This window comes from Halictus rubicundus, chromosome 10, assembly GCF_050948215.1.
Source record: "Halictus rubicundus isolate RS-2024b chromosome 10, iyHalRubi1_principal, whole genome shotgun sequence".
NCBI lineage: Eukaryota > Metazoa > Arthropoda > Insecta > Hymenoptera > Halictidae > Halictus > Halictus rubicundus.
Window position 1 is genome coordinate 15,824,069 of NC_135158.1, and position 23,345 is coordinate 15,847,413.

The 23,345-nt window shown below is 51.8% G+C and overlaps 2 protein-coding genes across 2 annotated transcripts in view; one reads left to right on the plus strand and one right to left on the minus strand.

The window, feature by feature from the left end:
* The window catches only part of Shg (DE-cadherin), a 35,085-nt gene that overhangs the window by 9,797 nt on the left and 1,943 nt on the right, over positions 1 to 23,345 (minus strand). The window lies entirely within an intron of this gene.
* On the plus strand, positions 3,271 to 11,376 carry LOC143358150 (52 kDa repressor of the inhibitor of the protein kinase-like). Its single transcript, XM_076795068.1, has 4 exons — positions 3,271 to 3,518; positions 4,477 to 4,496; positions 8,169 to 9,986; positions 10,178 to 11,376. Exons 1-4 carry the CDS (start codon positions 3,271 to 3,273, stop codon positions 10,972 to 10,974), a joined length of 2,883 nt encoding a protein of 960 aa, XP_076651183.1. The 3' UTR covers positions 10,975 to 11,376.

Sequence of the window (23,345 nt, forward strand, 5' to 3'; positions counted from 1 at the left end):
TGCGACACCGCGCCAAAAAGTGTGCAGATAGTCGGCGCTCGTGTACACGGGTCGTCGCGTGGATGCCGACTATGGTCGGCGCTCGTAACGAAAGGGTTAACGCGATTACATCGTGCACCGTGTACGTACCGTGTACTCCGGTTTGATCGTGCTCGAGATACGTTTGCCGCGCATAACCGACCACGTCCCCGAAACTGTGCTCGTTTCCTCTGCCCGAGGAAAACGTCGATCACGATCTACGACCTATGGGAACGGAAGGGAATCGAAGGAAAGACAAAGGCGACCCGCGACTCGTTTCGAGTCGACACGGCTCGGTAGTGTATGCGAGGCCGAGCGATCGGGCGAGGTTCGTTGGCTGACGTGAGACAGGCACGAGCAATATTGTAAGGAATTTAAACAGACGGGAAGCATAAGATCATTTATTAACAACACGTCTTTCTCCGGTATCTGACCTGACGAGACTGCTCGTCCTTTTATCGTCTCGTTCGTTTTTCGACGTTCGTTTTATCAATAACGTGAACATACGAGTATTTACATGAACAATATATACGGTGGCGGATTAAATCTGTAAGGAATTCGAGCGACCGCGGCCCATTCGGGTCGCAACCATAGACCGGCCAAGGGCGCAGTTTATGATTACGGTGCGGACGTGGCTTCAGGCTATTTTTCAGATTTAGCGGAACTTTATGTTTCATGATGATTTATTAGAGACTTCATATTTTAGCTAAAGGTCTCAATAGCCGTTGACGTGCCGTAAGACGTCTGCGAACCAAATGCTGATCGTTAAGGGTCCTAGATAGACGACGAGGGTACCCTAACAAACTGTTCGGTTTCCCTCACCCTGTCGCCTCTCGGAGGGCGTACATTAACATTAAGATACTTGTGATTGGTTTTCCGAAAGTAACCGCCTACGTTGCGAAAACCTTTAAAAGGTAGAGCGGAGAACGAACAAGGGTTGTCGTAGCGCGCACGAGGGTAACCTCTAGTTCTTTCTTTGTGAAATAAACATATTTATGTAATCCTATTCTAACCTCTTCGTCATCCTTACAAATCTTAGCTTACAACATTACACGACGGGAACGAGCGGATCAACGAGACCAAAGAGAAGAAGGCGAGTCGTGTACTCGGTCCCCTTGGCCTCGCGTGACACTCGATTTCGCGAGACGGTTGAAACGTCGCGACGCGACGCGCCGCGCCCTGCACAACAAAACCCTTCGCGTGTTCGTTCAACGTTATCGAGGATACGCATAGGCACGCGGACGCGTTACGCCGATATCTCTTTTACTCGCGGTCGAAAAGAGTCCTCGAATCGAATCGATAGGTCGGTCGAAAAGAAAGCAAAAGAGGAAGAAGCGGAAAAAGAAGAAAGTTTGGAAGGCCTGGTCGCATTGACGACGGCGCGGTGCGGCACGGCGCGGCGAGGGAGGCCCCTATACTACATCGGCACGGTCTCCCTTTTAATCCCTCGATTATTCGTCGAGCACCGCTTCGCCCTTTTCTCTTTCACCATGCGCAGTTTGTTCGTCCGTTCGTTCGGCTACGCTCTCGTTACACCGTTCCCACCGTTAATTGCCAAAGAAACCAACGACGTCAAAGGGAGCTCCGGTTGCTCCTTCTTATTAGCGTCGAGAGAGGCTTCTCCCTCCCTCTCTTCCACGCTCCGCTCCCGCCCCGTTTCTGACCCAGAACCAGAACCAGAACCCGCGGCAACACCCGCACCACGAAGACCTCGCACCTCGCGTCTCGTCCCTACCGTTTCGTCGCCGGCGATTGGTGTTCGACGAGCGTTCGAAAGACGCGGGTCGCGACCGTTCGCGGAAGCACGCCGTTGTCGAATCGATGCAAGCCGAAACACGAACCGTGTTTGATCGCCACGTTTCCATCGAAGCCGTGGTTTCGGCGCGCGGACCGCTCGAACGGGGATTTTTCGCTTCGACTCTGAATTTTTTGGAATCGACTCGCCGCGGGACACCTGTTGCCGAAACGTTGAATGGACGTGGAAACACTCTTTGCTTGTTCGACTTCGGGTCTGGTTTCCGAACCACTCGCCGTAACGAGCATCGCGTCGTTCGGCGCGCTTCGATTTCAACGGATTTGCTTTTCTCGATTCCGGCGCCGACGACGGAAGTAAAAATCGACGGCCACCAGGCGTCGAAAGCGATTCGCTCCCCTCTGCTCTATTGCCTTTCGTCGCGTCGGGCAGAATGCAATTTTTTCGTTCCTGAGCCACGTGTCCCCTAATTTCTCCGACAGAATCGGTTCGTTTAAACGAGTGCGCGCAACCCTCCGGCAAGGTTCGTCGGGAGGGTGCGAATTGGGTTCTACCCCGTGCGATCTCGTCTCGACGAAGACCGATGCATTTTTCGAGGAATCTTTTTTTGGTAATTTCGCTGGTCCCTCCGGTACGTGGCCGTTGTTCCGAGGTCCTCGAGGAACGGAAAGCCTTCGTTTGCCAGATTTCACCCACTTCACGGGCAACGAACTCTGCTCGGTTCTCAGTTTCCCAGGATTACCACGCGTATTTAGATTACGCTAAGTAGCTTAGGTCTTCGACCGGTACTTCTGGCCGGCGCGACGCTGCGCGGCCTGGAAGCTCGAAAAACTCGGAAGCGTGTACTTTTCCGAGCAATATTGGATTCGTTGCGTCGTCGAACGACCCCTATCCGATTGTTCTTAACGAAATAATCCCCGCGTTCAACTGTCCCGCGTCGAGACTGGGGACGATATCGTCTCGAACCAAGCAGGTGCGAGAGTTCGTCGAACTCTGTCGAACAACGTTTTCCCCGCAGGACCGGTCGTAGATCGTGGTGGCTGCTGTGCTGGTTTGCTCGGTCAGACGTCGCGTTGGTCAAGAATGCGAACGAACGCTTTTAAAGACGGTTTTCCACGCTTTCGAGCGAGCGGCGCTCGTTCAAAGGGCGAGGTTAACGGGCAGCACCCTCGCCACTCGACCTCGATCGAGTCATTACTAACTAGACTGGTCGCGCGGTTTCGTTACAGCGATTTCCGTGAGATCGAAAGAACGAACCGAGAGAACTGCAACGGAATTCCGTAGCAAACAGAGCAATTGCTTCGAGCGGACAGAGGTCTCCTCCCGCTTCTGTTCTTCAACGCTTTGCGTTCGGCTGTCCGGTCGGTAGCCGCGCGTACAACGGAAAAAGCGCGATACAGATACAACGGATATGGCTACGAATACGAATACGAATACGAATACGGGAGGTCGGACAGCATAATCCTCGTCGGGAGGCACGAGGCGAAAGGAAAAGGTGAATGGTTCGCAACAAAGGTTTAATAACGCCGCATAGGGCATTCCTTTTGTACTTGCCGGGCGCCGGTACGCCGGTAGAGATCAACCATATCGGAGATAACGTTTTCATCAAGCTTTTACGGTCGGTCGTTGCATATTGTATCGCGTCTCCCGGTTCCCATTTCAACACCGGAGGAAAGAGCGACGCGGTTCCCGCATGCGAACGAAAACGCGACGCGTCCTGCGAGAACGTCCGAGCTTACTCGTACAGGTGCGCTAACGCGCGAGATTAAACGGCGCACGAGCCGACATCGCTCGACTGCCATGACCGCTCCTCTTCGAAAATGCTAATCCCTCGTTCGGTTTCGGTCGAAGAGTCGTCGTGACCGGGAGCTGTTGGCGATGGAAGCGGTCAGCGTTAACCCGCGCCAGCGACGATGACGACGACCTCGGCTGCTTCCGGTTCGGCTAGGAAAGGCGACCGAATCACAGGGCCAAGCCGAGAGTTCGCGAATAATTACAGGCCAGTGTCGCGCGGCTCCGTCTACTTTCTCCGGCTACAGGCGTAAAAGCTGGCGACAAAGGTACATATGTAGATCGTGCCACGCCGAGGACTGTTCCGCAACCGTTCGACCTCTGCAAACATCCCCGTAAAGATCGTACACGTTATTCTGCGTTCCGTGATTCGGTTTTTTCGCCGACGCGACACGCAAAGGAGCTCGAGATTCGATTTCGAATTCGCAGTTCGCTCGACCGCAAGCCCTACTTTGCGGCAAACATCGGCAACGCAAACTTCCTCGAAACTCCGCAGAGAAACGGTAACGACGTCTCTCGATCTGTTTCGGCGGATCGGTATCGTCGGAATCGACGCGACACAGTGATTTCTCTGTATATGTCGCCGAGGCCACGACGATAAACTACCGCGGGATATACTCCGCGAGGGGCCGCGAAGCTCGGGAGGCCTCGGACGCCGAGGAGTGTAAACGTAACACGACCCTGGCAAGACCCGTGTCGCTGTCGAATATCGAGAATCCACTGTTCGAAGTTCTCGAGAGAATTCACTGACCGAGTTCGAAAAAGTTTGTCGACGATTCCGTTGGTCGCGAGCTTGCGATCCCAGTGAAACCAGAGAAAAAACCGCATAGGGACAGTGGATCGCGTGCCTGAATTAAATTGGTCGCAGCGCGCGAACGATTACGCTGCGATCCTGTGCTTTCGGTTGTTTCTAGAGTCTGGATGATAGCGTCAGGTGCGCGCATTCGTTTGATGGAAGAGACCCGGCGAGCAACAACGAGCTTGTTTGTCCGGCCACCCGCATGTCGTATCTCCGACGCGACGTATCGCATACTCGGTTCTCGCAAAGCTTTGCGCGTCCGGAAGTTTGTTTCGCGTTTATCGAAAGCCATGCTACACACGCTCTAGTACGCCCCCCCCCCCCGCCCTCGCGACAGGACGAAAAACCATCCCTCAACACTAGATTTACGGAGTACTAAAATCCAGTATTTTACATTACTTTATAAAAATATGAGGAACGTGTCTGTCCAAGTTTTTAGCCATTTTTTAAATAACACATGCCTAAAGGAATAAATTTGTTGACTAACTCCACGTAGATGGATCTTCGCAATCTCGATAATCGTAAATTAAACATATTAGAACCCGTCATTTTGACGGGTCCTGTAAAACTAGTGTTAATGTTCGTACATTCGAGTAATTCGATTCGGCGTAACTCGGGAGTGGGTCCACGTCGATTGGTCGCAGCGTTTCGCGGATAAAAAAAATGGAAATGCGGCGACCGGGAACCGCGATAGGACCGTGCCGCAGCTACACGCTCCACGCCGCGGATGAAAATTCTGTTTTCATTTTCCGGGGCGACGAAGATTTGCGCGAATATCGCGATCTCGTAAACCGACCACGCGCGCAAACCGCGACAACGTTGTCCCCGTAATTCAAAGAGCTGTCGAACGATAAACGGCCTTTTCCCGGCCGACAATCCCGCTGCTCGGTTCTGTTCGGTGTCGCTCCTTTCGCGCGGCGCCGGCGCCGCATAGCAATTTTTTTCCGACGCAATCCGCGCGCGTTTGTTGCGCCGGTGGGCGCAAACGCGAACGCCGGCAGGTAACGCGCTCACCACTGCGGGCCAACGCGCGCGCTGAAAATTCGTAACGCGTAACGGTTTACCCGACTAGATGTACGCCGGGCCAACCGACTATAGACCAAAGAGTACGAGTTTGATTAGGACGAGGGCGAAGCCAGAGGCCGGTGGCGCAAGGGAGGCAGAAGGGGTGGCTGAAGGGAGGCAGCAGGCCGTTGCGCGTTGCGTCACGAGCATTCGAATAGGCGTACGCTATGCAAATGGAATCAATTTGCGAGTCGCGGGGCGTCGTCGGTCCGTGGTCAGGATAGTCCCGTCCACCACCCGCTCCCTTTCAATTTGACCCCGTTTCCCCCTGACCCGACCTAATGGGCGTCTTCTCTGCGGCGAACGAGTTTACGCCGGCTCGAAAGAAAGACAGCCGCCGACGTTTCTGCTCGAGAACCTGACGGAGAGCAACTAAACGCCACAGCCGGACGGCCAGATTTAATATCGCGGGACGGACTGTAACGCGGGCTGCAACATCCCGCAGAATCTCGACTCGATTTGGGGAACCCGAAGGGGAACCCCTGCCGCGTGTTCTCGCGTCGCCGATGGGGAGAGAATACGCGATACACATGTCGAAACCTCGAAACGTCGCACGCGTCCCTATCGACCGAACGATTCGGACATTTCCGAAAAGTTTGAAACGTGAAACGTGGGGCGGACGGTGGATCGAATGGAAATCGGAAAGCGGAAAGCGGAAAGCGAAAAACGGGAAAAAACGAAGCTGCCGAATTGGTACGGAAGGCATCGCGCCAACACCTATTTGCCCTCGTTTTCAGCGAGAGCGATGAAAAACAATTTCAATCTGGCCAAGTAGAAAGTTTCGAAGGGATGCTTTCCGTGTCTCCCACTCCTCTCGCCCCTTCCACGCCTGTCCCATCTTCCTATTCCTCTTTTATTTTTCTCTCGTTTCGTTGCCTCGAAGGATTTGTCTCTCTTCCGCGGTGTCCCTGTTCCTGCCTGTGGCTCTCGTTTTGCCAATTTCTCTCAAGCCGAGAGTTTCGTAGCCGGCGGCGCGGCGCGGCGAAGCGTCGCGTCGCGACGGGGTGGTGGCACGACGGTGTCGTTCGACCACGAAATTCTGACCTTTAACCGATTCGGAAGCGCGACGCGTGACAAGTTCAAGAAACGAAGGGCTACGAAAACAGATGGATCGACGCCGAGGGAAATTTTGTAAACGATGGAAACCCCGTGGGAATGGAGATGGGACGTCGCGACGCAACGGAGACCGGGCGAATTTGGGGGAATATTTCCCACGATGCCTTCCCACGGTTTTCCGCAGGTTTCCAGCTCTCTCCCGATCCTGCCTCTGCTCGCGATCGATAATCTGTCATCGATTCGAGATCGCTAGAGGTCGATTCGACGTTGCAACGTCGACGCGCGTAACAGTTCGAAGCCCATTATCGTCGAATAGGTACGTACTCTATCCGAGGAGCCAAGCACCACGCGTCCGGCATCGATCGTTTAAACTGGGTCGTCTTCTTCTTCTTCTTCTCTTCGGTCAAAGGTCGCCACGTCGAAAAAAAAAAAGGTCTACGCTCGCGAGCACGAGTTTACGAGACGGCCCGAGGGAAAAAGGAGCGCGTGGCGAGGGATTAGAGGGAATAGGGACGTCTGACGCGTTTTCCGCGTTACGATGAAACGGGATGAGTCGGAATAGGTCGGAACGGGTCGGGGCGGAACGGCGCGTCTCATAAATCATAAGTATGGATAGAAGTCGCGGCTAAAAATAGCCGCGCTCTCGCTGCGAGGCGGTGCGCGCGCGAATAACCGGTGCTAGCCGTAACAACGGCCGCGGTGTAAGATTATGGGTGGACTGGTCTTGGTGAGTAGCCGCCGCGCCGGTGGCTGTTGCCGTTGCTGTTGCCGCGCGGGATCGATTTTATACGGTTTTGTCGTACTCTGCGCGAGAACGAAACTTTGTTAAAAACACGGTGTTCTCGCGTGCATCGGATCGATCGGAAGGCCGCGTGCGATAGCGGTAAAGTTAGCGGCAATGGCTACGGTAGCGGGAGCGGCTGAGCGATGCTACGCAACGCCAACACCCGGTGGTGGGTCATCCTAATGCGGATAATGCGCTCGACGATCGCGAGGGACGAGGCACGAGCTACGAACGGTTGGGCTCGAATTAGGTTCGGGTTAGGTCCGCGTCCCGCGCGACAAAGCGCGGTAACTCGCGCGGCACCTCCAACGGCGGATCCAGGGGGGTGGTCATGGGGGTCATGACCACCCCCTGAGCTGGTTCCAGGACTTTGGTGGACCACTAATTGAACATAATGATTTTATTTATATATTTTGTCACCATACAGATTTTATGTAATTACATAAAAAAAAAAAAAAAAAAATATGAAACCCGGTCGCCTAGGACCGCACCACGGCCGGCGGACCGGTGAGATAAAAAGACGATCGGAGTTTGTAATAAACAAAAGAAGGTGGCCCTGTGCCGGCGACCCGCGACGGTCAACGGGCGACAGTCAGTCTTTATAGCGTGGCTGAAAGCGAAAGACGTGTTCGGTTAATTTTTAGTTATTCCTACACCTTTATAAGTATTCTTAAAAATTGTAGCTGCAAATTCATTAATTTCAAGAAATGGTAAGTAATCAGTTTCTGTAAAACTACCTATATTATTATGTTTTTATGTACTTATAACTCATATGTTTACAAAAGTTTGTTGTCTGATGTGGGGTGTGAAATTTGCATGGTTTTGCTTTGTTTGTGAGGTAATGCGCCTGCGCCACCAGCCTGTACTATAGCGAATATATATTTAATATGTATTTGCAACAGTCTGTTGTCTGTTGTGGGGTGTGAAATTTGCATGGATTTGCTTGCAGGGTGATTCTAAGGGAAAAGGAGATGGTAGTGGTGGATTGAAACATTCATTAAAAAAAATAGATTCATTTTTCCCAAAGAAACCAAGGCTTGAGATTGCTTACTCGAAAAATTCACCTACAACAACTACAGATGAAAATAATTGTATTGCCGATGCTTCTGCTTCTACAGCTACATTGCCTACATTAACCATAGATGAAGAAAAAACATGCTCTCCTGTTACTAACGATATTCAGCCTACAATATGTACATCGACTTCTGATTCTGATCAGATAAAGACTTCACTTTCTCAACCAAAGTTTGCTTCAGATATTGCTTGTTATATAGGGGAAAATATAAATGATTCAACTAAAGCTATGTTGCTTGAAAAGCATTGGCAGCCTCCCCCTAATTATACTTTTCCGCATTGTGTTGTTAATAAAAAAGGAAAACAAACAAAAAAATATGCTCAGAAGTCTCACCTTGACAAGTTTCACTGGCTTGTTTTGTCGCATAAAGACCAGGGTCTTTACTGCAAGTACTGTGCTTTGTTTGTCGTAGCTCCTGGAGGTGGTGTACAGACAAAAACACCTTTATGTCGACTCGTAAAAGAACCATTAAAAGCTTTCGGTAATTTGCTAGGTGAAAATGGTCTTCTGCTAACACACCAGCGAAACAAATACCACGAATTAGCTGTCCAAGCAGGGAAGAACTTTTTATTGAGTTTTCATAAACCGGAAATTAACATAATGAACCAAGTAAATAGTCAAAGACTGAAACAAATAAATGAAAATAGAGAACGTTTGCGACCAATCGTAAAAACTATAATATTTTGTGGCCATCAAAATATATCGTTACGTGGCCATCGCGACGATGGTAAATTGCTGAACTATGACAGCGTAGTAGCCGATGAAGGGAATTTTAGAGCCCTTTTAAAATTCCGTATTGATTCTGGCGATATTGCATTGCAGCAACATTTAGAATCTTCAAAATCCAACGCCACGTACATCAGCAAGACTGTACAAAATGAGTTGATAGATGTTTGCGCAGAAATCATCCAGGAAAACATTTTACAGAATGTGCGGGAAGCTAAATATTTTTCAATTTTGTTCGATGAAACAACAGATATATCACATATCTCACAGCTGAGCCTATCATTCCGATATTTGCATGATGGCGTTATTAAGGAACATTTTGTGACTTTTTGTGATACCTACGATGTTCTTAGACGTGAAGACAACAATTCAGGTGACATAGAGCCTCGATTGACAGGTGTAGCTTTGGCGAAAATCGTTGAAAATCTGTGTACCAAATTTAACTTAGATTTATCTTGGTGTGTGGGTATTGGAACTGACAGCTGCTCGGTTATGGCATCAGATACAAAAGGTGCAGTGCAAGAATTGATGAAAATAGCCATTCATGCTAAACGTTGCCCGTGCAACAACCATGTGCTCAATAACTCATTGGCAAGATCATCCAAAGTAGTTTCCTGTCGCAATACATCTGGCACAATGAGAAAAGTTGTGGCATTTGCCAATGCATCCGCTAAGAGGCATGAAATTTTTAAAATAGAACTCGGAGCTGCCATGCAAGGTATTTGTGAGACACGTTGGGTAGAGAGGCATGATGGGCATCTTCAATTTCAAGGAGACAACTTAGTCAAAATTTGTAGCGCTTTGGAGAAGATTTCTGCTTGGCAAGACAATAAAACTGCCAATGATGCGCATTGCTTGCTGCAAACATTGCGCAGTTCTGACTTTATTATATCCTCCATCTGTTTAAGTGATGTATTAGGTGGGTACTTCCCTAAATTATTTTATTTCTTATTGTTTGGCAAATGAACTTATACGAGTATACTAAACCTACTTTAAAATTATGTTGTTGTTTTGTTAATATTTTATGCTACGAGTACATACCGTTTATATTAAGTTATAAATTCTTAGTTTATGCACTACAGTCACAGTCACTTACTTTTTATTTTTCAGGTACTACTGTATCTTTAAGCAGAATACTGCAATCGAACTCAATTGATTTAAAAAAAGCTACGGACGCTATTAATGATACTTTAAGTGTTTTACAAAATAAAAGAGAAAATGTGGACGTAATCTACCGACAGCTTTTTGAAGAGGCTAAAGAAGTAGCTGAGCAGCTAGATGTAGAAATTAAATGCCCCAGAATAGTATCAAAACAAATACATAGGGCCAATAACCAACCTGCTCAATCTGCTGAAGAGTATTTCCGCAGAGCTATATACATCCCTCTTCTAGATTCAATAATAAGTGATCTCCAGGACCGCCTGTCTCCTGATGTACTTAATTTGTTTCAGCTAAGCGTTTTCATGCCAAAAAGCGAATGTAGTAATGAAGACATTGAAACTGTGAAACAACTAGCTACCGACTATACATTATTACTAGATAACACTCCATTTTCTGTCATTGTAAATGAATATCGGCTGTGGATGGTGAAGTGGCAGGCGTGGCAGCGGAGCCAGGACATACCGCAGTCGATTTCTGATCTTATTTTAAATTGTGACATCGATATGTATCCTAATATAAGAAAATTTTTATGTATTATGGCTACACTACCTGTCAGTGTAGCGACAGCAGAAAGGTCTTTCTCTACGTTGCGCAGAATTAAATCGTGGCTAAGATCTTCAATGGTTGAAGATCGCCTAACCGGACTGGCACTTCTCCACATTCATAAAAACGTACCCATTGACGTAAATGACGTAATAACGCGTTTCGGGAGAAGACGTAAAAGAAAAATTGATTTTGTTATTTAAATATATGTATTTTGTCTGTTTCTATTTTGTTTGTTGGAAACCCTTGTCGTACCACCTCTTCACTTTTGCGGAGTTTTGCGTCATACCCCTCGACATACCTCTAGCTGTTATGACAAATCATTCACCACGGTTATGGAATATAAATAGGCTGCCTCATTCCGTGCGTGATAGTGCTTCTCTGAATGTCTTCAAGAGAAGATGGCAATATGTACGTGTATATGTACAAGTTATTATGTGTTAAGTTTTTCAAGTGTACAATAAAGAATAAATATTTTTAAGTACAGTACTTACGTACATTAATAAAATACCTACTTTTTACTTGTATCTATTGTTATCAAAATTAAATTATAAGTTCTTGACTTGACCACGACTATGTGACCCCCCCCTGGCGCCAAAGCTGGATCCGCCCTTGGGCACCTCGCGTCCGTGCCGCGTCGGGAATATATTGCACGTACGCGCGTACACCGATCGCGCCATTGATCGCGACCCGACACGTCCTCGTTACGTCAATTATTATCGAACGTACGAATTACCGGAAGCCCCACAGCGAACGCCGCTTTCCAGGCTAATTTCCCGTTGGAGTACGTTTCGTGCAACTCGCCACCCACCACCCTCCGCTCTTCTCCCTTCGCCTGCTTATTCGCCGCCCAACGGGGACCCTTTTCGTTTCTCGTTCCCCCGTCCGTTGCGACGAAACCGCAAATCCGTACGTAACCTCCTCCGTCGTGGTTCAAAAATTTCTTCAAGGTTCGAGGTTCGGGTTGTTGCTCGCGATAAACGAACGTAAAGTTCGATCGGTCCGTCGCGGCGCTGCGTGGCGTCGAGCGGAGAACTGCCGATAGCGTAATCGGCGTCCTACGGAAAATGAAAAAGTCGTTTCAAGTGGCAACGGGCTCGCGTTTATCGAAACCGAGCACGAGAAAAACGGATATTTATCGGTTCGCGATTAAAAATTTACGACCTCGATTCGATCGAGAGGCGAACGTGCAGAGTCTAACGGCGGGGCTGCGCTACGTATGTATCGCGTACCATTGTAATCCATGGACGGCCCATCTCCGACGAAACACGCGATATCGAAACTCGCTCGCACTCTACTCGGCTCCGATTTCGTCTTCGTGCCAACGACAGGCCCATCATCACGCGGCCGAGTTCCGCGCCGCCACCTCTGCGATTTGCCCGGTTTCCGTGACAACAGAAATGTAAAAACGCGAACGCATTTCAGGAGTACCGAGTTTTGAACGCGTGGCCGGACAACGCGGCGCTCGGTAATTTACGAGCCTGTGCGCCGCGTCGCGCCGAGCCGTGCCAATCGAGCCGCGAAATGTGTCGCGCCGTGCGCGTCGATTACCGCAAAGTTAGAACTAATTTCCGATTTAACCGTGGCTCGATGAACAGCCTATGAATATTCGTGTATGTGTCCGATCGACCGAACTGCGTCGCGGGGATGGCGCAAACTGCGGAATCTCGAGCGGCACTCGTTCCGCCATGGCCGAGCGTACTTTGCTCTCGATCGGATGGTGACGCGCACAGCCATCTCGTATAGGAAACGGAAGAAATGGAAGGAGCCGGAAGAGACGAAGGAGTAAAGGGAAAAAAGGAAAGAAGCGAATAAGAAGGCAGAGCGGGGGAACGCAGGATGGAGGAGTTATTCTTAGCTGGCGCCGAGCAAGATGAGCAGGACGAGCGAAAGGGCGGACGACGGGCCGACGAAGCATAGGGGTAATTTCCCCGATGAAAATGACGCGCTGTCACCGTTTCACAGACCCGTTCGCCCCGTTTCCCTTTCGGACACGGACGCAGGAACGTCGTAAGTTCGTCGCCCCTTACCCCGACGGACGCATGTCTACCGAATTGGACAAACGCAACCCTCGTTCCGAGGCCCAGAATCTTTCGTGTTCACCCTCCTCGATATCCCCAGTCTTCGGTATTCGGCATTCGCCATTCGGCACCGCGGACGCGCACCGCCTTCGTTCGTCTACCCTCGTCCTCGCCCTCGCCTTCGCCCTCGCCCCTCGTACAACCACTTTATTCCGTGCTTTCGGTTTATTCAAGGATCTCCCCCTCCTCTTATTCCTGTTCTCTGTTAGTTAACCGGTCGGTCGACGATGCGAGCCGATCACAGCTGTATTCCCCATGGCAGTGACTCGTGAGTACGCACACGCGCGCACAAACGCACGCACGTACACACGCTCGCACGCATCTCTCGATGCACCGATGACTCATAAACCGAGAATCCACTTTGTTCTATTGCTCTGATCCCCTGCCCTGCCATACTCGCAACCCCCCCCCTCTCTTTCTCTGCCCTGGCCCTGCCACTGCCTCGATCCCTCCGCTGCCCTCGTTCGTTCGGTAGTCTATTGCTTTTTCTCGTACCGACCCTGACAGCAGCAGCAGCAGTAGCAGCAACAGCTCGATCCAGAATGGAGCGTCCACACCGAACTCATTCCACCGCACCATAGCAATCGAGCATTTGCTAGCCTCACCTGCCCGAAAGGAGACGCGAGACGATTCCGAATTCGTTGTTCGCGGTCGGAGCGAAGCGAGATCAGATCCGAGAGCGAAGGGCACACACCCGGAAAGAACACACCCATGCGTACACAATCTGCCCTAGGTACCGCGCAACAGCTGCGCTTAATAGTTGCCAGCCCCGTGTTTACGAGAGTAAAACATCGCCGTATGTTATTTTCGGCGCTGCATCGGGGATCCGTTCGACCGAAAAGACAGAAGCAAAGGGTCGCTCCGATCCCTGGATCGCTGGATCTAGCTGAAAATCGCTGCTCGTAGGACGCGTTCGCCGAGTTTCTGCTGAACGAATCGGTGCTCGGACCCGTCCGATCGAGTATCGCCGAGCCACCGCCGATTTCCGCGATGCAAACGAGTATCCCCGATTCGGCCGAGGAAAAACTTTCTCGACGAATTATTCTCGCAGCGGTTGCCGGCCTTTCAGCGCCGAATTTCCATCTAGTTGACATTCACGATCGCGTTCGTTTAAGGCGATGCCTATCGCCGGTCGTCGTCGCCGTCCCCTTCCCGGATTTCCTCGGTCGATCGCTGTCACGTGGAACAACATCGACGCGATCGCGGTTTGCCGCGGGTCGCGCGCGACGCGTTCAAGAATGGGCGAGTTCGCGAGTCCGCGAGTCGGTTGGTCGTTTTCCACGCGCGGGAATCGCGGAGGAAGACGGTTCCAATTAGGGTAAGCGGAGAGCACGCTCTCGTCGGGACTTGGATGTCGCGCGCTCATCGACCGTCGGAATCGCATCGTCCAATTGTACTCCTTTTTCCGGTGGACAACGACAACGACGACGACGACGGTAAGTTCTTCGTGTAAGCTCGATTAAAAGGCGTCGCGTAATCAACGTTCGCGGAAACGTGGACAAATTTTTCCGGAGAAATCGGTGCGAGGACGAATCGGTGATCGTGGCGCATGGACCGTAGACCGTGGGGCGAGAAGAATAGCGCTGTGGGTCGTGGCGCAGCGGGTTATCTCAGTAAACAAAGGAAGTAATACATCGTTGGAACGAGCGAGCGCCAATTGGAAATCGGATTGGGCGAAATTCAATTAGAATCGAGGAAAATTGGCAGGCGCGTTAAGGCGCGACGACCGTTCTCTCTCTCTCTCTCTCTCTCTCTCTCTCTCTCTCTCTCTCTCTCTCTCTCTCTCTCTCTCTCTCTCACCGGAATCGACTCTTGCCAGGAAATAATCGAAACTTCACGGTTCAGGGGGGATCGTTCGCGAGTCTGCGTTAATTTATCGGTAACAGGGTATCGATTGGCCGTGCCGATCGCGATCGATGGAAAAATCTCGGCTCGAATTTTTCAGATTCGACTTTCGAACGTTTATCGAGCCGTGTCTCCGCGGGGGCTTATCGAATCGAACGAAATCGGTCCGTATCGAGCCGAACCGGATCGAAACGCGGTCGCGGTTCTCGGTTCTCGGGTCTCGAGTCTCTCGGTTCTCGGAACAGATTGGGTCGACGCGTACGCGCGTGTCTACTCTGTTGCCACGGACCCGATTCTCGCGGAGGCTAATCGAGTTACCTCGCAATTCACAATGGCAGAGCTGGTCCGTCCGTGAGCGGCTTCCCTCCTCCCCGTCCCGCGTTTCCACCGGAGCGAGTACTTACATTAACGAGTTAGCGAGCAAAGACGGTCGGTCGGCGCGAAAGGAGCAGCCCGACCGCGGTTTCTGACGCATCGTGCATCGTACGGCGCGCATCGCGCCGCGACATCCGACGGTCGACGTGGAACGGTCGACGTACGACGGTCGACAACCGAAAGCCACTACTAGAGACGCGCGAAACGGGCAACCCCTTTAGTAAGAGCTCACGGTCCACACCAATCTCCATTAGTTTACCTCGTTATACCGCTCTGCCACGAGACACCACCGCCATCCCTTGCCTGCCTGCCTGCCTGCCTGCCTATCCGCTTGCTGTCTCTCCTGCTACCTTGCCACCGCCACACCACCAACACCATCACCCATCCAAGTATCGCCTTTCTCGTCTCGCTCTCCCCATCCACAGTTCTCTCGGCCGTATTCCGGAACGCGCGCCTCGGAACCCATTATCCGATCCTTTCCTCCTGTTCTCGAGGATCTCTGGAACGCTCCCTCGTTCCTCGGAACAGTCGAAATAGACGAGCGGAAAACGCGCCGATCTCGCTCCTCGCAGCGAACAAGCGAAAGGGGGTTGTAGCAACGTTAGGCGAAAAAAGATTTGGATCGTCGTACCCTTCTTTCTCGCCGCGTTGCGACGAGGGAACGAGGGGTGTCGGAGGACTACTCAAACTATCGTAAAGAAACCGCTGTAACAGGTGCGCGCAGGGTGTGCCGCAGTCTCCGAACGGAGGGAAAATAAACGGAAACGAAAAACAAAACGAATTTGTATTTCCCAGCGCAAAGCGTGTACTCTGCATGCCTCGCGAGAAGTCCTCCGACAGGAATGCGGCTGTGAGCCATCCGATTGAGTCATTCCACAGGAACTTTCGGTTCGAGCTGAATTATTGGCTGAAGTGCGTGACGTCAAAGCCTAACCACTGCCCTAACGCTTGCCCCTGTGCCGTCTCGAGGCACTTCTTGCGAGGCCGGGGGCAGCAGCTCGTTCTCGATTCTGAAAAATTCTGATCATGAGGACGGGACGGGGAGTACATACGTACCGGTTTCCTCGCTAGCCTCGGACGACATTCGAGCGGAATTTCGCGATTTCATGGAAACCGCGCAAACTCGGTGCAAACTCGGTGCAAACTCGAAGAATCGGACTTTACCGCAGCCTTGATAATCGTTGGACGCGGTAACAAGCCAGAAAGGGCTGGCACTGTTAAAGGCACGGTTAGGACCAGCACGTAGTAGCTCTGGTACGCGCACTCGCTCGAATTCGCTCTCGTTCAGGAAATTTTCGAGCGGACGGGAGAATCGGCCTGGCACTCGTCCATTTCAATCGTGGTTGCGAGCGATTACGAGAAAGCGTAAATCTTTGGAGAGACGAGCGGTGAGCCGCGTTGGCAACCGCTCGATGGTATGTTCGGTCAACTATGCACGTTTCGGTCTCGACACGCTGACGCGTCGATTCATTCGTTCGCCCGTTCGCGGAGTCGATGCGCCGCAATTCGACGGGTACGTCGCGAGCAATTACAGAGTTCATCGGTTCTCTGGTTTCGCCGACGTTTCGTCAAGGTCGTTGCTCCTCGTTAAAACGACGACGCTTCGTTGAGATCGAACGGGAATCGGAGCGCGTTCGATCCGAAAAAATCCGCGGGACCGTTGCCTGTCGGTTTCGCCACCTTCTCCGATCGGAGAACGATGGGAAAACGATGATGGGAAAACGATGCGGCGGCATGCCGGGCAGCGGACTCGCGTTCGAGAATCCGTATGCATAGAACTGACGGATCCGAGAAGGAACTCGTACAAAAGCCCGACGATCGCACGCGTGACAAGACCGACAAGAATGTCGATGACGTCACCTCCTCTCGCCGCAGGTAAAACCGCGCTGTGCCACGCCGTTCAGAGCCTCGTGTGAGTCAACTCTCTTACGCCAAGTTCTACGAACGTGCCTGCTCACCGTTCGTTCCCTTCTTCCATCGTTCGGTTATCGCTGCGAGCTCCCCCCGCACCCGTCGTTCGATAGCGAGCGGAACGCAAACGCGTGTCCGCGCGCGTCCCTAAAGTAATCTATTAATAAATACTAGGATACGTTCGAGCCAGCTGCCACGGATAAGTAGCGGCGTTATCGCCGTGGGGGAAATGGATTCGGATAACGCGGTGCGAGCGAATAGGGTGACGTCCGCCTAACCGTTCGTTTGCTCGTTTGCTCTTTGCCGGCGGCAACTTTCCGCGAACTTCACGCAGCGGCAGTCGGTGGCTGTTGCAGCCAACGAAAGCTGAAAGTTGTTCGATCGGGTTTCGTCTCGTCTCGTCTCGTCTCGTCTCGTCTCAAAGGCGGTGACTGCGGATCGGTCGATTTCGAACAAATCGAAAGCCGCTTTCTTAGTTCGACGAAACGTCGCGGTTCGATGAATCGATGTCGTGGCATCGCTGCCTTCGCAGTCGCTTGACCGCGACGGTTAGACTGCGGAGTTGATAGCCGCGCCCTGATAATCGCGTTCCGACGCGACCGTTTCCTCCTCGGCGTTTATCGATCGGTGATAACGCGAATACACGGTGGATTCTCGAGAAATCTGAGCAGGCGCGGTGACTCTTGAAAAGACGCGAATGGCGCGTAACCAAAAAAAAAAAAATAAAATAAAAGAAAAATCGAGAGTCCAGGAGCCAAGGGCCGAAATCCGCTGCACCGTTCCTCGGGCCGACCACCACCGCAACCCCGGCGAGTTTCCTTTTTCTCGTGGAAAGGCCGCGCGGTGCACCGGCTGTGCGGCACAGCCGTTTCCTTCGCGTCTATTTCCGCGAGTATCGATTTACCATTAGCATCGCGGCTAAACAGCCGTGGTAACGCGCGGCGTGCCGCGGAATCGGAATCGGCATCGGCACCGGCATCGAGTACGGCCGCAGGCCGCAATCCGCACCCCGCAGCTCGCGTTTCCCTGCCCGCTCCCTGGATATATTTGGCTCCGCTTCATCTCCTGTTAGGTAAACTAGTTTAGCTGGAACAACTGAAAATAGACGGGAGCCGCCCCTTGATGAGCTTGCCCCTGTCTTTTCCGCGTCACCTTCCGGAGATTAAATCCTATTCCGGTACCGTTTTAGATTTTAGGGTAGGACCCCGAACTACGCGCGTTTACCGAGCAATCGTGGCAAACGAAGGGAAACGGAGAGCGACACGGGGTGAAATACGAAGAACCGGGGGTGTGGTACGAGCGTGGACCCGCAGGGAGATGTCACGCGCTTAAAAAGTGCGAGGCGAGGCGCGGCACGCGGTACGGCGAAATTGTATTTAATTTCAGCGGCTCGGGGGTCTGTTCGTTAGAGGTGCGAGCCACGTCTACGTTCTAAACACGCCGTACGTGCCAACACGTACCGACGACGGGAACATTTCGAGTTACGGAACGACACGGGCCGAGCGTATTTGTTGCGTTTTGCCGGGTACCGAGGGAACTGCTCAAAAGTCAAGCGCTGCGAAAAAAACAAAAACGGCGAAACATTTCGCGAAAAGCGTTTCGGTTACCTACTCTGTTATTTCGCGGAGAGCCGAGTCAGCCGAAGCGAACGTGGCGGATCGTGATCGGTAAAGCGGGCCCGAAGAAAAGTTATCCGCGAGAGTCGACGGGGTGCGGCGAGGGGACAAAGAAAATACCGATAAAATCGAGGAAGCGACACCTGTAGGTAACCGAACGTTCGCTTCTTCGGCTGGGCGCAAACATCGTCGAAAAACCGTGGGTGTTTTCTTGCGCGGCCCGATGGAAACCGCAGGAAAAATAACACAATGTCCGTCGAACGAAACGACGCGACGGGGAATCACCGGTGGGACTTCGTGAACACGACTAAATTCGAAAGAACTGAAGAGAAAAGAAGATAAAGAATCGAAAAGAAGGCGGAGTCGAGTTCTCTTGGCACCGTGACCGTCTCCGAGAACCGGAAACCGAGAGCTACACTGCGTTTCTCGCATCTCGCCGAAACGGAATCTCGTTTCGGATTCGATTCCGTCCGTTTGAAAGCTAGTACACCTACGTACACGACTGCCGGCCGCTCGTAAACGTCGCCCGTCTCGCAATCAGTCTAATGTACTAATTGCCGGTGTTTCCTGCACCTTCGGAACTCGCCGATATTCCTGGCGTTTGATGGACGTAACCGTTTCTATCGGTGTCTCTAATCGTTTCCGACGCGATGGAACGCGAAGCAGCGACGATGAAAAACGGGTGTGGATTCTTAATTGGGAGATAGAAGCCCGACGAGGGTGTATACGCGAGAACGAGATTGTGCCGGTAAATAGGACGGGTATTAAAGTTGTACAAACTCGGCGGAACGAAAAGAAATCGAAGTTGCGACGAGTAAAACGCGCAACGTTCAGTCGCGGGCGATGAATCCCTCTCGTCTTCCTGGATTAGTCATCCTGTAATCGAGAGGGTCTTTCATCGGCGACAGGAAATTCATTCGTCTCGACCGTGGGTAGGAGAGAACGAGCTTGGAAAGCGCAGGGCAACGCCAAGAAGAGTATTCGTCCCCCGTCCCCTCTCTCGCACCTCACCCTACCATTCTCGTTTCCATTGAAATTCCCTCCCGTTCTGTCCGCGACCACGATCCTACTATCCCTTAATCGTCTTCTCTTTCGTGACGTTCGCTCCGATTAATTGAATCGGGCACGGGTCGCCGCGGGTCGCTGCGGCTCGGATCGTTGGTCGCGGACATTGCCGCGATGATGCCAGCTCTCGGCTCCAAGTGCATACGCGTCTCCGCGACACGTTCCCTGCCCGACAAAGCCCCGATCCACTGAAATTACGAAACACGGCGTCGCGGTTCCGGCGAGATTACGCTGGACGAGAGCACCGAGAAGCGAGAACACGCGGAGAGAAGGTCGGGATCGCCGAGCGCTACGAGCCAGAGTCGCATTCTACGGTAACCCCATACCTCGCGAGACCGGCTTTTTCCGCGATCGTCTCCTTCGTCTTCTCGTTCTCGACCGTATTGCTCTCGCGACAGTTGCCACTGTCGCCGACTCGCGACACGCGACAACCAAGACCGCCGACAGGTACACCATGTCTCTCTATAGTCTAACGCGCGAGAAAAAACTATCCTCGGCGGATAAAACTTGTCGACGACGAATTTACTAATTTTCAAGGAAGTCCAATCATTCTTTTGGTTACGCATCCGCCATATTGAATCCCCCATTTTGTTTTTTTTTGTAATTTTGACATCAGATTTATGATCAGCGAACCCGAGAAACCTATGAGTATCAATTTTGAACTAAATTGAAGTACTCCTTCCCATTTTGGCCACGTTTTGGCGCTTTTGGCCCACTGTGCGACGCGTCCTTTGCCCGAAAAGATGGAAGGAAAGTGAACCGCTACTTGTACAGGGTCGTGCACGATCCCTTTTGCCCCGAATCAATTCGGATTCTGCGAAAGAAAGGCATTCGACGCGATTTTTGGAAGAGAGGAGAGGAGAAGCGAAGAGGAGAGCCTCGCGGAGAAAGAGACTCGACGGATGAAAAGGGGCAAAGACGAGAGACGACTGGACGAGCAGGCAAAGACACGGAAATTCTGCAGAGACAAGCGATATTCGAAGCTGTGCGGGAGGAAGGGACGGCATGGCGTCGAGTAGGTATCGTCGAGTGCTCGAGCAGAGGCGGACGGACGAATCGTTAGAGTTGCGGCGATGTTTCCTGGCGTTCGAGCTCCCAGCGTTTCCGATGTTTGCGGAACGCTGAAACAGCTTCGAATAATAGGTGTTTGCGTACTAGTTAGTGTCGTCCAGCGATAGCGTCCGGCGAGAGCTCTAGAGCCCGATCGAGCCGGAACGAAACCCGTCGCCTCGCGGCGCATCCGATTCACCGAAGCCGATATGGCAACGGAGATACGATTGCGAGCCAATTTACGCATCGTGCTAAATCGAGGGAAACGATGGCCGCCGCCGAGCCTCGAGTTTCAATAAAATGGCCGGGGGGACCATTCCTGTATGCATGTACGGCGGACTTTCGGCGTTCTAAGCATTCCACGACGCTTTCGATTCGATGTAAACCGTCCCAATGGCACCGACCACTCTTCGACTCCCCGCGGGAGGCGAAACTTTACTTTATACATATTTTACTGGTATCGCAGCCGGCGATCTCCCGGGGCCATCGGCTGTCGGAGGATGCGTATTTTCTCGTCTAGCCTGTATCAATTAAACGCAATTGCCAGCTGCGCGCCATTTTATGTACCTCGATCCAACGGAAAGTAAAAAGAAAAAAAGGTTCCTGTCCGCCTCTCGACGGAACAACGTCAACGTCGCCGAAACACCGTCACACATTCGTGGAAAACCCCAGCGAAGAATAACGGAAGTAGATCGATGACTAAATCGGTGTGCCACGCGGCGCCGAGTACGTCGTCGATTACGCATCGCGGTGAATCACTTTACCGAACCGTTCGTTCCTTTTCTCCTCGCTTCTCTCCGGGACTCTCCGTCGAATCTCGACGGGGAAAATTTGTCGAAGCCACGACGAAAAAGAGGCGAAGCAATATTGTCGAAGGGAACGCTACTTCAGTTTTATCGCGGTTATCGATGCGAGCTTATCGCCACGGATTACGGAAACTTTACGAGGGATTGGATTCTCGTCGGTTCGTTCGTTCGAGAGGAAAGAAGGAAACGATAGACAACCGTCGCACCGTGCGCCGAGGCAAGCTTGCGGTTCCGCAGGTCCGTTTCTCGAGATCCATGACAAACGGTCCGTGGATCCGTCGATCCGACGGCCCGTCCTCTGTCTCGACGTAGCGTCGCGTCGCGTCGGTGTCGCTTCACCTTTTCGACGACAAACAGGTTTCCGTCTCGCCAATTTTCCGACGGTTTTGCTGCCACGGAGCCAAGACTTGTGGCTCGTACAGGGTGATTCGATGGATGGAGCGAACTGAAAAGTCCGAGGAAAAAGAGAATACATACTAGACGATGGTTAGGCGAAGAACAGTGAGTTCTCTATATATGTCGCCAAGGCCTGGATGATAAACGTCGCGGAAGTATCCCCACTACCGCGGGCTATACCCCGTGAGGGACCGCGAAGCACGAGAGGTCTGGGAGTGTAAACATAACACGGCTCGAGTGCACTCATTCTGGACGATACATGACGCTGGCAGGACCCGTGTTGTTGACATATATCGAGAACTCTATCGGCTATTCGCTACTGTCGTGCCCCGTATACCTATACATTGCTGTATATACATTACTGTTCGTCAATATTCGAGCGTGGTTAACACTAGGTGTACGGAGCACTAAATACGACTATTTTGCATTAGTTTATAAAAATAACATGAATGTATCGATCAAAGTTTGTAGCCATTTCTTTTACAATATATACCCAAAGAAATCAGTTTGTTAAATAATTGCTCATGGATGCATTTTTACAATCTGAATATTCGCAATTTAAAAATACTAGAATCCGTCATTTCGACGGGTCCCGTAAATCTAGTGTTACAAAAGCTTGTTTCCCGCTATAAAATTTTGGTGCTGGCACTGCTTTCGAGTACTCCATCCACTGAATCAGCATGTATGTACAACGAATAGTTTCGTTCCCTCGAATGCAGCATTGTGGCCATGCTGCGAACTACGGGCTACGGGCTATGGCATGGCATGGCATGGTATGGCATAGCATAGCACGGCACGCCACGACCCCGGCCTAACGTTCTTTGTCCCCTCGACTTCGCTCGTTCCTTCGAACCGACGTATCCGCGTCTTCCTTTGCTTTCCTCTCCCTATCTATCCCTGTTTCGTCGGTCTCGCTTCCTCCCGACGCGTTTCAGCAACTCTCTCCTCGCGTTCATTGTTCCCTCGTGGGCAAGACGCGGCCCGATCTTTTCTCCGAGGACCGCCGCGTCGCGTCTCGCTCGTTTTCTTCTTTATCCCCGTTTTGGCCGATGGACAACAACGCCGCGGCTCGTCTCCGAAAACGAGCGAGACGATCAAAATACAAAACGTGCCACCGGTCGGTCACGCCGGTACGGAATATTTTAAGACACGAAGCAGCTTCCGGCTTCCGGTTTGCACGAGACTGTGCATAATCCAGAGCGGTTTGTTTACGTCCGTTTACGGTCCAACGTCTTTGAGAATCTCGAAGGGGCGGGGATAAAGCAGCGACCGAAGCCCAAAAGAAAAGAGAAGCCGTACATAGAATGTCGAGAGTGCGCGAGGCCGCCACCGTGTACAGCCTGGCTGGCTGGCTGGGCTGACAGCCTGCCGGCCTGCTTGGCTGCCATTGCTGCAGCTAAAGCTGCATTCTTTCGTGAGAAGGAAAAGA

Excerpts from the sequence above, each read along its gene's own strand:
- LOC143358150 (XM_076795068.1), top strand. The coding sequence starts at position 3,271 with ATGGTTCGCAACAAAGGTTTAATAACGCCGCATAGGGCATTCCTTTTG. Across the intron at positions 4,497-8,168 it reads AGTCTGGATGATAGCGTCAG|TCTGTTGTCTGTTGTGGGGT; the intron begins GTGCGCGCATTC and ends TATTTGCAACAG. Across the intron at positions 9,987-10,177 it reads CTGTTTAAGTGATGTATTAG|GTACTACTGTATCTTTAAGC; the intron begins GTGGGTACTTCC and ends TTTATTTTTCAG.